The sequence below is a fragment of the Ahaetulla prasina genome, chromosome 2 (assembly GCF_028640845.1).
Source record: "Ahaetulla prasina isolate Xishuangbanna chromosome 2, ASM2864084v1, whole genome shotgun sequence".
Classification (NCBI taxonomy): domain Eukaryota; kingdom Metazoa; phylum Chordata; class Lepidosauria; order Squamata; family Colubridae; genus Ahaetulla; species Ahaetulla prasina.
The window spans coordinates 188,629,276-188,643,058 of record NC_080540.1 but is presented as its reverse complement, the minus strand read 5'-3'; the positions used below and the strand labels follow the sequence as shown (position 1 = coordinate 188,643,058).

At 38.9% G+C, this 13,783-nt stretch overlaps 1 protein-coding gene across 6 annotated transcripts in view; it reads right to left on the bottom strand.

The window, feature by feature from the left end:
- Positions 1–4: 4 nt before the first annotated feature.
- The window catches only part of SUPT20H (SPT20 homolog, SAGA complex component), a 63,085-nt gene continuing 49,306 nt past the window's right edge, over positions 5–13,783 (bottom strand). Inside the window, exons 22-24 of one of the 6 annotated variants that reach the window (XM_058165849.1) lie at positions 12,146–12,256; positions 4,525–4,630; positions 5–323 (exon numbers count right to left, since the gene is read on the bottom strand). In XM_058165849.1, the coding sequence (XP_058021832.1) occupies positions 241–323; positions 4,525–4,630; positions 12,146–12,256 (300 nt within the window). In that variant the 3' untranslated portion in view covers positions 5–240. Of the gene's footprint in view, positions 324–4,524; positions 4,631–12,145; positions 12,257–13,783 lie in introns of those variants that run through there. The other 5 variants (XM_058165846.1, XM_058165848.1, XM_058165847.1 and 2 more) reach the window with 5 other exon arrangements.

The window sequence follows — 13,783 nt, the reverse complement described above, 5'->3', positions numbered from 1 at the left end:
TTCCATTATTTCATGATACCATTTAATCTTGAAAATTGTGTAACATTTCCAGATAAATAATTTCATCTTAAAACAGTATAGTTTTCTTACAAATTTCAGTTGATTGCTGTACCTCAGTGTAGCTACAAATTCAGTTTCATGAAAAAACATTTTTTTAAAAAAGATGATTATTGAATACATACATATCTCTCAAATGCAAGTTTCAGGATTCTGATACCAGTGAAGCTTTTTTTTTTCTTTTTACTTTTTGACTGGATACCTAGATGATGATGTAATAGAGCTGCTTATGCTGCTACTGCCATAACCATTTGATGGGGAAAGAACTGTAATGATTGCCAAGAAAAAAAGAAAAAATGTTTTATTTTTTTAAATTTCATTTTTATCTCCAAAAGAATGAAATAAATAATGCAATATTAAAAACTATAATACAGAGAATGTCTGGATTTTCTCTGTGTAATGATTAACTGAAATAGTTATTAAATAATATTGATATCAAGCTATATTAAAATACTCTTAAATGACATATCTAATTTTCACTAGCCACTGAGATATGTGGAATTCAACCGGACTGTTTTGTCTCTGTTATGGTAATTCTACTGTTTAAGCATATGGCTCATCTGTGTTTGATTTTTTTTAATAAGAAGAATAACATAGTAATGGAAACAGAGACTAGCACCATAGTGATTTGCAAACTGTGGCCCACATAATGTATTTGTTGCCATAAGGACCCAACTATACCTACACCAAATGTAAACTAATTGGATTATTGTCTATGGAGATTCTCATTCTTCTAGGTCATGATTGTCCCAAAGGTGCTTTTTCAATTAGAGTGTAACTAGACTTTCTTGTTTTTCTTTGAAGATGTTTCGCTTCTCATCCAAGAAGCTTCTTCAGCTCTGACTGGATGGTGGGGAATGGAAAGATTTATACTCTTTGCAGACAGCTGGTCATTTGCATTCTTAGACAATTGTTGAGGCCATCTGGAGGTTTATCTGTGACATCAGGGTCAACTGAGTAGTGTAAATGGGTGTGGAGCCACCTTGGAACTGCTAAAAGGACTGTATTGTAGTCTGAAAATAGATGGTGTCGTATCCCTCCTCCTCTGTTGAGGAAGGGCTGTTAAATTTTGACATAGATGGACTCTTTGACTCCTTTTTCAAACCAGTGGTCCTCTCAGTCCAAAATGTGGACTTTACTGTCTTCAGAAGAGCCTTTGTCTTTTAAATGCAGATGGACTGCTGAATCTTGTCCTGATGAGTTTGTTCTCCTATGTTGTGCCACGCATTTATGAAGTGGTTGTTTTGTTTCACCAATGTACAGATCTACACACGTCTCATTGCATTACACTGCATATACCATAAACTGAGCAATATTCTGTAGAGAGAAGACTGTGGAACAGGGATACAACATTATCTATCTCTAGTCTATAATCCAGTCCTTTCAGCAATTCCAAGAAAGCTCCACACCCATTTGCACTACACTCAGGTGACCCTGAGGACACAGATATACCTCCAAGTGGCCTCAACAACTCTCTAAAAGAATGCAAATGACCAGCTGTCTGCAAGGGATATAAATCATTCCATTCCCAATCATCCAGTCAGAGCTGAAGAAACATCTTGGATGAAAAGTGAAATGTCTTCAAAGAAAAATAAAGTTCAGTTGCCTCTTGAAAAAGCACCTTTGGGATAATTGGATTACTAGTACAAAAAGTAAAGAGCCTAGAGACAAGACTAATCACCCTGCGTCTCAATCAAGAAAATGAGGAACTGAGATTCAACCAGGAAAATAAAGACTCCTAGTAAAAGCAGAATTTGTATCAAAACTGAACACAGAAAGAAGCAAACAATTATCAGTAATAGTGAACTCACTTTTTACTAATCAGTTGGCTAAGGTATGCAGGAAACATGCCAGTATAGTAATAGGGGATTTTCATTACCCTGACATCAATTGGGAGACAAACTCTGCAGCAAATGGGAGATCAAAACAGGTTCCTGACATGCCTACAACTTTGTCACCCGAAAGATAGAGGGGGAAAGTAGAGGCTCCATTATGCTGGACTTTACCAATAGGAATGAAATGTTAGAAAGGGTAGAAGTTATAGGAACCTTGGGGAGAAGTGACCATGTCATACTAGAATTCAATATAATGCAGGCACAGCTAATTGAACCAAGTCAAACTAGTATTTTAGACTTTAAGAGAGCTGATTTAAATAAAGTAAGAAAAAGATCGTATGGATGGAAACCCTAAAGGGAAAAAACAATTCAAGATGTTGGGAAACTCTGAAAATTGAGATAGTAAAAGTCTAATCAATGCAAAACCACAGAGAAATAAAAGAAACAAAACCAGCATGGCTGCATAAATGTCTCTGATAAACAGACAGAAAAAAGGTCCTGTATAAAAAATGGAAAGAGGGACACATAATCAAAGCAGAATAGGAACAAATAGTCCAAATCTGCAAAGACGAGTTAGGAAAGCTAAGACTAAAATGAACTAAAGCTTGCAACAAATGCCAAAAATAACAAAAAGATTTCTTTCAGTAGGTAAAAGACAGGAAGAAAATCAAGGAAATGATCAGTCCATTAATGGGAGAAGATGGCAAGAAGGTGATGGGCAACAGAAAGAAAGCAAAACTGCTTAATATGTTCATCACCTCTGTCTTCACACAAAAGGAAAAAAATAATACAAACTTCCAAAAGCAGCACCATGGCAGATAGAACAGGAATGCAGGTCAAAATGGGCAAGGAATTGGTAAGCAAGCACCCATGCACTTCAGACACATTCAAATCGTCAGAACCAGATGGTTTACAACTCAGGGTCCTGAAGGAGCTGGCAGATGTGATCTCAGAGTCACAGAGCAAAATCTTAGATCCTGGAGCATGCAGGAACTGTCAGAGGACTGGAAAAAAAGCTGATGTAGTTCCAATATACAAAAAAGGGAAAAAGTGGATCAAGGAAACCACAGACCAATCAGGTGGACATCAATAACCAGGAAAATCCTGGAAAGGATAATCGAGCAGAGAGTTTTGTGAACACCTAGAAATGAACAAAGTGATTACTAGAAGCAGACATGAGTTTATTAAAAAACAAATCATGCCAGACATCTCTTATTGCTTTGTTTGGTAAAATGACTAAATTAATGGATCAAGGAAATGCTGTTAAGAGAGTTTACTTCGACTTTAATAAGACATTTGACAAAATAGGCTCCAGCGTGCTTGATAAAATGATAGACAGTACCATCATCAGACTGATTAGCAGTTGGCTGACAAACCACATTCAACATGTAGTCCTTAATGAAACTGCATCTACATGGAGGGAAGTATGCTTTTGGCTACCTCAAAGTTCTGTTTCGGGACCAGTGCTCTTCAACATCTTTATAAATGATCTAGATGAGGGGATAGAAAAGCTCATCATATTTGCAGATGACACCAAGTTGGCGGGAATTGCTAATACTTTGGAGGATAGACTCAAGATTCAGAAGGATCTTGAAAGACTTCAGCCCTAGCTGACAAGATGCAGTTCAGTGGTGAGAAAAGTGACATCTTGCACCTAGGCAGGAAAAGTCAAATGCACAAGTATATAATAGGCAGTAATGACTATGAGAGGGATGTAATTTCCTAGCAGCCCACAACTTAAATATAAACTAGCTGCCAAAAAAACCAATGCAGTCCTGGGCTACATAATCTGAATTAAAATCACAAGAAATGATAATGCTGTTTCATACTGCACTAGTGGGGGCCATGCTTGGAATACTGTATACAGTTTTGGTCATCTCGAAATAAAAATGCTGAGACCCTAGTAAGAATACAAAGAAGAGCAGCTAAGATGATAAGGGCTCTGTAGAATAAATTGTATGAGGAATGGTTAGGGGAACTAGGCATGTCTAGCCTAATAAAGGCAAGAATTAGGGGTGACATGGCAGCTGTCTTCTAATACTTGAGGGGTTGTCGCAGAGAAGACGAGTTCACCTTATTCTCCAAAACACATGAGGGCAGGACAAGAAGCAATGAGTGGAAGTTAATTATAGAGAAATCCAATCTGGAATTAAGAATAAATTTCCTGATGGGGAATAATTAGCCAATGGAACAGCTTGCATCCCAGAGTTGTGGGTGCACCATCACGGGAAGTTTTTAAGAAAGGATTGGACAACCATTTGTCCAGGATGATATAAGGTGTCCTGCCATGGGCAAGGGGCTGGACTAAAACACTTCCAAGTTCCCTTCCAGCCCTTGTTTGATTCTGATTGGTTCTATAAGAAACCAGTGAAAACATTAAACCTGGTAATCTGGAAGACTTTTTGTTTGTTCATAGATAAAACAAATGCACTCATTTGCTTAATTCTTAAGTGTTTTAATAAAGTGTATATATTGAACAACACAGTATTTGATTAAAAAGAAAACTCATATAAGGACATATGTGTTCAGAGTTGTATATTTACTGCTAGAATACTCCCATAGTAGGAAACATGATTTTAAAAATGACTTTGCACAGGAACACTCCATAAAGCTGGTTCTTCAATATACGTACCTGCTGCCTGAGGTTGGATAAAGTTCCCTACTCCAGTCAAGTTAACAACAGCAGTTTGCTGAGCAGATAAGGACTGATCTTGATTTGGGGACACTTCCTCAGAACCCTAGCAAAAAAGTTGATATATCAAAACATAATTATGATCTGTGTAGTTAATTTATTTATTTTCCTTTAGGAAGAAATCCATTTCAAAGCATTGCTTAGTTTGATACATAAATAGTGAGTTTCACTGAAAACAAGGTTTTGTAAATGAGACAGCTTCAGTAATACTTCTTAGTGATTTTACCACTTTATAGCAGAAACTTTATTTTATTAACTCTGATGGAACACATAAGGTGTCTAGCCCCTTGCCCATGGCAGGATACCTTATATCATCATCCTGGACAAATGGATGTCCAGTCCTTTCTTAAAAACGTCCTGTGATGGTGCACCCACAACTCTGGGATGCAAACATACTTAAGTATATACACCATGAATTCTTAGTTTATAAACATACCTCAAACAGACGTTCTTTACTTATAACTGTAGTTCAGTTTGTCATCTGTGTATTAATACTAATGAGGCTACAACAATGCAGAACGTAGTTCTAGAAGGTACTAAAGCTAACCCTTAGTCAGAAATAACTCCCCTCCAATATATGCCTAAAACTGAACAGATCCAGATAATTCCAGATTATCCTCCAGGATAATCTAGAGCTGGAGCCAAATCATAGATAAAAGTACAAACCAACTTCCCCAGAAAATGGAGGGTGAAATCTGAATGGAAATATCCAGGATCATTGGGTAGAGTAATGGACTCTTAAGAAGATGGATATCACTTACAATCACAAATCATCTCCTGGGTGCCTTAAACCAAGTATGAGTGACTTGGATCAAACAAACAAGTGGATGAACTCGTAGAGAACTCTGCCCACTTCTTTAGAAGTCACAGACTCTAATGCATATTTGATCCTACATGTATTAACTGCAGCCAGAATTGTATTTGTATAACTGGAAAAGTGAAAAGATCCCTACAGATGAAAATGTGATTAAAAATATTAGAATGTGCAGAAATGAATAGATTAACACTTGTAATTAAGGAAAAGGAACAAACTGAATATTTTATGATATGGGATTTATTTTATCAATGGCTAGTTAACAAAAACAAAAGTTAGAAACCTGGAAATATAAGAAAAAGATTAATGAAATAAGGGAGATTTGTTAAAATAGAAAAGTAAATATTATGATTATTATTTTTATTATTATAGAATTAATATCAACCTAATGAATATTATTGTAAACTTCTTGACTACTATCTTGACTACTTCTTGACCCAGACAACACACTGTTTAATTGAAAATGAAACTTTGACATGTTAAAAAATAAAAAACTTTATGCAAAAGAAAAAAAAAGTCATCACAGACTCTAAAAATTAACTCTAGTTAATCTTGCAAGCTCCAGCCTTGGCATCTGTTGAGTTGTCGTTCTGGAACAACTTTATCTGCCATATAGCAGAAACATTTCTCACAATGGGCCTGCACATGATCCTAGTGATTCATGCCTCCCAAACAGGGACAGGGTTAAATAGAACCAGTAAGGAGCAATCATGGGATGCGATAAGGATAAAGAAATCATACAATTTCACCTTCCTTATCACCGCAATGTATCCTAATGTGGGTTCTTATTCAAGTTTGGTCAATTTCAGTCTTCATCTTCCTCCAAGGACACTATATGTTTCTTCTGATACTTCATCTCCTGGATTTCCTCATAAAGTCAAGGTGTATACTGATATCAATGCATAGGAAGAAGCCACTTAGCAGCTATCTAAATCTCTGACACTCACCCATTCCAGGCTGTGACCAAGTTCTCAGCTGGACTGCCGATTAGATACATATAGAACACCTCAAGCTATTCCTGGACACCAGCCAGGTCTACCAGATGCTTAGGGTGAACTGTTCTAATAAGCTCTATTTCCCCTTTGACCTGGGATAACTTCAGAACACTAAAATGCAATCAGATGTTCCAACTGTGGCAACAGACTAATGACAATGTTCTCCAAAACCCAATCACATCACAACTGCCACAGAGAAAAACAACTATTCCTGCATACTATTTTCCCCACAACAACAATACTCTGAAATGGGTTGGTCTGAAAGAGAGTAACTGGCCCCAAATCACCCAAATGGATTTTATGCTTAAGGGAGCCCTAGAAGTCACAGTATCTAGGTTTCTGGACCAGCATCTTAACCACAACACCTAACACCAAGAAGATGTTTTTTTTAAAAATAGATAAAAGTACAAACTAAAAATACAATCTAAGAAAAAAAAATCTATCTTATATTTTATATTTATCAATACTCACTGGTATAGCAATGAAATCACTACTATAAAATAAACAATGAAAATATTGCTTAATATTACTTAAGATAACACAGAATCTCTGCCATTCTGCTATATTTATTTATTTATTTATTTATTTAATCGTATTTATATACCGCCCTATCTCCCAAGGGACTCAGGGACTATAGTGAAACATACTACTGCTCCTTTGATTAGTAAAGAACATTGCCTTCCCCAAACAAATAAATTACATATTTCTGACAACCATTCCTTGACATCTAGAATAATATCATTTTTCCATTTTCTTAATACAATTCTTTTTGCTTCCTCCCTCCCTCAAGCTCGATACAATCTTATTTCCTGAAAAATCAACAAACACAGACATTTAATAAAGTTCCAATGTGTGGGGGGAGGCGTGGCCAGCGTCGTGGTGGGACGGCATGGATCCCAGTGTTCTGGGGAAAACACCAATATTCCAGCCAATTTGGGGGGTCCTTAATGGACCATAGCTGACCTGTAGAGACAGCGAAGAAGGGAGGCACCGGCTGGTGTGAACCGGGAAGCTGCAAATTCCCTGGAGTGCCCGCATTAGCCTTCGACCCAGCAGCGAGGAAAGACAGCCATTAGGAGCTGTCAAAAACCGGGGCGGCCACACAAAAGAATTGAGCAGGAGCGGTGATTGAGCGCAGTATTGTTATCAGGTGAGTGATTGGCCAACTCATAGGTAAGAAGAAAAATTTTTAAAGCTGAAAAGATTTTCCAACTTGAAATTAGGGGCTAATTGGCACGCAGAAATTTAAAGTGAAGGAAAACGGAAAGCAAAGAGGAATTCTAAGACTAAAGCCCTAAAAGAAATAACTTTCCATCTGGATTTAAAACTGAATTTGGAAGAAATTAAAAATACTAAAAGGAGAAGAAAATTGAGGGAAAGCACCTTTTACTAACAAAAGGACTTAATTGAGGAAGACGAAGTAATTATCTCTGGATTAACAAGTGACATTTTATTGCTGAGGATCTGTGAATTGGAGAGAGACATCGGCTGGAGGAAAGAATAACATTGCATTGCTCAGGTTACTCTGGGAAAGACTGGAGGAGTGTTTGTTTAAACAGCTGCAACTTCAAAAAAGGACTGGAAAGATCAAAAATTTAAATTGGAACAGCTTAAAGAAACATCTGAACTGGTCATTATTTGGAAATAAAAAAGAAAAAAAAAGACAATATTTGGATTTGAATTTGAACTATGTTAAAATAATAAATTAAAAAATCCTTTCTCCTTAAATTGAGAATATGGAGAATTGGGAGGATGAGGATGAGGAATTAGGAGAGATGCTTCAAATGATGCGAGAATTGTTTAAGGAGAATAAAAAAGCAGAGAAGTGGCTAAAAAGTAAAAAAAAAGGATGAAGAAATTATGAGAGAGAAACAAGAGGAACAAGAGTACAATCCTGAAAAGGAAATAATTGAAGATAAAAGCATAGATGATTACACTGGGATTGACAGTGATAGAATAAAAATGGAGAGGGGGAAGGATATTTCAAAAAAGAAAAGAAGGAAATGGGAAAAGATTGAGGGGGAAAATTAAAAGAGTAAAAAAATAGATGATTACACTGGGATTGGCAGTGACAGACTAAAGAGAAGAGGAGGGACTGGGAAAGATTGAGGGGGAAAATCGAAAATTAGAGAAAGAAGGGGGAAAGGAAGATACAAGAAAGAGAAAAAGGAGAAGATAAGAGAATGGGAGAAAGGGAGAAAAATATTAAGAAATGGAATTTTGGAGAAACTGAAAGAAAATGATTTAAAGGAGTAGAAAAATGTATAGCAGAAAAGAAATTAAAATAGTTGTAGAAATTTTAGGTAAAATGTAAATTAGAAGAAATATATAGATTATTGTAAAAAGGGAAGTAAGAAAGGTTGAAATGAAGTGAATGTAAAAAGCAAAAAAGAAGAAATATGCTGTTTAATGCAAAATGGAGAAGTAGATGAAATGTGAAAGATATAATGGGATATATATTTTACTGTCTGAAAATGCATGGAGTGAGAGAGAATTATAGTGGATGATAAAAAAATATATTTTAAATACAGAAAAGAATAAAGAAAGGTTGAAATGAAGATATAAAACTGAAAAGAAGTAAAAAAAGAAGTATATTGTTTAAGAAAAATAGTCCAGCAGATGAAATGTGAAAGACAGTATGGTTTATAAGTGAAAATAATTGAAACTGAGATGTAAAATGGAATAAAAATGTTAGTAAATGATGTATCCCACTGGAAGAGAAAAATAATTATTGAACTATGAATAAGAATTTAAAGAAAACAAGAGGTGGAAGGTTGTATTAACTAAAAGGTTGTAAGGTAAAAATGGAATATGAGGGGAATTCTGAGAAATATACTCAATGAATGGGAAAATTGGGGTTGTCTGGACACCATAGTTAAAAATATTGAAATGAAAATGAATACAGCAATAGAGAGAGATAAGAAGGAGAGAGATGGAAAGGGAGAAGGAGGGAGAGAGAAAGAAGAAAGAAAGGGAAGAGCAGAGGAAGAAAGGGAGGGAAAATAAAAGTAGGAGAGAAGGTTAGATAGGGAGGAAGAATGGAGGAGGGGGAGAAAGGAAGGGGAAGTAGAGACGGAGTAGTAGAGGAGAGAAGAAAATAGGAAGGATAAAAGAAGGGAGGGAGAGGAAAATGAAATGGAAAAAAGACAATCCCGAACATGTTTGAATATATCAGGATAAAAATTGAAATAGCTAAAAAATAATAAAAGAGCATATATATTAGTAAAACTGGAGAAATTACTGAGGGTGAAAGAAGATGTGATTTATATAAATGAGCATGGAAATATTAAGACATGATTAAAATATGGAAAAAGAATAATTCTGGCAGAAATTGTAATTAAGTAAAATGTATTTGGATATGTTAAATTGTATAAGATATGATATGGCCAATACTCTGTTCATAAACTATGTATGTGCGTAAGGGGGGAAATTAAAAAATCAATAAAAACTTGTTTAAAAAAGAAAAGTTCCAATGTGTGGCAAAACTGGCAAGTATTTTGCCGTTCTAGTAAAGGGAATGCTTCTTATGGCAAGGGTATGAGTTAGGTTGGTAACTTAATGAAATCTCAATTGAACAAAGCCATGATGATTAGTGAAATATTTTTATTTATTCGATTAATTTATATTGCTACCTAGCTCAACAGCTCTGGGCCACAAACAATAATAAAAATAAAACAAATATATATAAAAAGTTAAAATACATAGAAGCAAAAAAAAAAAGTTATCATCCACATGGCTAAAAGACAGGCCTCTTCACTTGCTTAAGGTTCTAAGCCCAAGCATACAGCATATCTTTAGGAGTTTACAAAATGCAAGCAAATTTAGGGCCAACATAATCCTGGAGGGAGAATGTTCCAGAGTGCACTATGGGGAAAAAAAAGCTTATCTTCTGGGCCCCATATGCCTGCATTTCTTAGCAAATAGGATCAGGAACATGCTATCTTTGTAGGACTGATGGGACAGGAAGAAACAACTATAAGAGGTAGACTCTTAAGTAACTCAGCCCCAAGCCATGAAGAGCTTTAAAGATGACAACCAGCAACTTGAATTGCACTTGAAAGCATACTAACATAGCTCATGAAGTAGTGGTGTTACGTGTAAGGAACAAACCAGTACCATTAACTATTCATGCATTCTACATCAGCTGCAGTTTCTGAATGCTCTTCAAAGTCAGTCTGTAATGGTATGTGGGACTGATTTTGGGAGATTGAGGGGAGAGATGCTGCCTAGAGAATGTTCAGATAAGAGAAGGCATAGCCCACAGCTGCATAATGGGCAGAGAAAGAAACACAGAAAGGAACTTCCTTATTTCTCAAACTGTAAAAGTGATAGTGGGAGATTGGAGATTTGTATTATCAAACTTGCAAGATTCTCTAAATGGTATCAAAAAGCTGATGAGAGAGAGATCAACAATCAGGATGGATATACTACTCCCATCCTGCCCCTACCAGAAGTCAACCAAGAGCTTGATCAATGCCATCTTAGTCTCATACCCTGGTGGTGCAGTGGTTAAAATGCAGTTTTGCAGGCAAACTCTACCCACTGCTGGGAGTTCAATCCTGACGAGGCTCAGCCTTCCATCCTTCTGAGGTTAATAAAATGAGAAACAAGATTGTGGGAGAAATATGAAAATAATGCTTCTTTATTGTAAACCACTCAGAGAGTGCTGTAAAGCACTATGGCATGTTATGTAAGCATAAATACTATTGTTAAATGCTACTGCATGTACAGCTGAATATATGAGCAATGTTATACAGCCCTTCCTTCTATGGAACGTTGTGACATCAGTATGTCAGAAAACAGCTGGTTGTCTTAAGAATACAATATAATTGCAGGTATGGGAAGGCTCCCTGTGGCAGCCAACATTCCATGTGAATTGAAATTGCATTATCAGAATTCCAACCATTACAGAAACGTTCACACATACACAATACCTTTTCTTTGAAGGCAGCTCCATGGTATTGTGGAGATTAATTCCCCAGTGATATCATCAACATAAATTAAAGGAGTCATATTGATATCTACCGTGTTTCCCTGAAAATAAGACCAGGTCTTATTTTCTTTTGACCCCTCAAAAAACAACTAGGGCTTCTTTTCAGTGGCACCAACAGCCCGACCCGGCAGGAGTCTGCTGCTGGCCCACTTCTTCTGCAGCCGCTTGCTGCCACTCGCACACATCAGCCCCTGGCCTCCGTTTTGCAGTCAGAGCGTTCTGGAAAGCCCTCTGCAGCTGAGAAATGGGCTCCGGATTAACACATGTGAGGGCCCCTGGCTTCCATTTTGCTTTCAGATGTCTCTGGAAATGTCAGCTGATAACAGAGCTCCAGATCAATCCAGAGCTCTTTTATCAGCTACATATGCCTTCTGGAAAGCCCTCTGCAGCCAATTACTGAGTCCTCTTCAGCCAATAACAAGTGAAATGGAGGCTGGTGGCGACGTGTGTGAGCAGCGGCAAGTGGCCACAGAAGAATGGGCCACAGAAGACGGTAAGGCAGTTGTCAGGATATGCGAGGCCTGGTAAGTAGGGCAGCTCCACCCCCCCCATCCCCACCCTAGCTTAATTTTTACCTTGTCCCACCCCTTGCACCCTGGCTAATTTTGGGGATAGGGCTTAATTTGAGCACATGCATTCAAAAACATGATAGGGCTTCTTTTCAGGATGGGTCTCATTTTAGGGGAAACATGGTACATGCAAACATATAAAACAGCATGGATTATTGTTTATTATATTATTCTTGAAGGGTATGTCTACCTGATCTCCCTGTAGCTGAGGACTAGAAGTTGTAGGCTGCTGAGATGAAAACTGGGTGAGTTGTTGTTGCTGTTGCTGGAGAGGATTGAATATCAGTGAGCCACCAGCAAGCTGTTAAAGTTTAGAGAGAAATTAGGAGAGTTGCATATCTTGGGAGAGTTGCATATTTTATTTGTGATGGACACCAAATATATAGATTTAGAATTCATAACTGTGACCACCCAGTGTCCTTAGTCCTTTTCCATATCAAAAAAAATGGGACTAAAAGATTTTACACAGAGTAAACTCACAGTAAAAAGGAAGCCTAAATCAGTGACCAAAGTAGTTTTCCACAGCAACTATCATTTTATGTAACAATAGATGTACATGTGCATAGAATTCGTATTACCTACATCAACTACCGTATATACTCGAGTATAAGCCGAGTTTTTCAGCACGTTTTTTGTGCTGAAAAGCGCCCCCTCGGCTTATACTCGAGTCTACCCTTGCAGCTGGGCCGGCAGGACGAGCCCAAATGCTGCCGGCATGCTTTGCCAGCTCGGCCGGCTCGTTTTGGGGCGGCGGCTGGCCTCCAGCGTTTTCTTCCGCCGCTTTTTGATGGCGGCGCGGCGGCGGAGGGGCGGGGCGGAGGGGCGTCGACATTTCGCCCCTCTCACTCGTCCTCCTCTCGCCTCGGAGGCGGAGGCGTTGTCACCCTCGCCTCCTCTCCAGCCGAAATTGAGTGCGGCGGCAGTGGTCGGCGGAGGGGCGGGGCGGAGGGGCGTCGACATTTCGCCCCTCTCACTGCCTCCTCTCGCCTCGGAGGGGCGGAGGCGTTGTCACCCCGCCTCCTCTCCAGCCGAAATTGAGTGCGGCGGCAGTGGGGTGGGTGGGTGGGTGGGGAGGCCGCCGTGAAGTGCCGGCAGGGCGAGCCCAAATGCTGCCGGCATGCTTTGCCAGCTCGGCCGGCTCGTTTTGGGGCGGCTGGCCTCAGCGTTTTCTTCCGCCGCTTTTGATGGCGGCGGGCGGCGGAGGGAGGGGCGGAGGGGCGTTCGACATTTCGCCCCTCTCACTCGTCCTCCTCTCGCCTCGGAGGCGGAGGGGCGTTTGTCACCCTCGCCCTCCTCTTACTCGTCCTCCTCTCGCCCTCGGAATGTGAAAGAAACGTGGAAAACTCCAACTACAGTATAAAAAAAAACATTTGCACTCAGTACTTTTGATTTTATTTTATTTTTTGCCAAGTTTTCCCCAGGGTTTTTTTTCCCCCCTATGGAAATTGGGGAGGTGGGGAGAAAGAGGTGAAAAAGAAAAAGCCTCTTGGAAAGCGGAGAAATACGGCAAGAACAAACGATTTCTCCCCCTGCCCCTCCCGGCACCGTCCTTCTCTCCCGCCAGTCACACGGTTCAGTTTTTTTTCAGGCTAACTATACTTTGCGTTTCACTCCCCCGAGTGAGGAAGAAGAAGGGAGGCAAAAGAAACCGACCCTCGCGCAGATCAGCAAATTAGCCACAGCTTACAGAGAGCGAAAAAGCCAGGGAGACCTTGGCATAGGTGGGCGGCTGGTGTAAGGAAGGAAAAGAAAAGAAAAGGGGGAGTGAAAATAAGAGCAGTCCGAGCTCTGAACTGGGGAACGAGAAGGAAAGAAAGAGGGAGAGAGA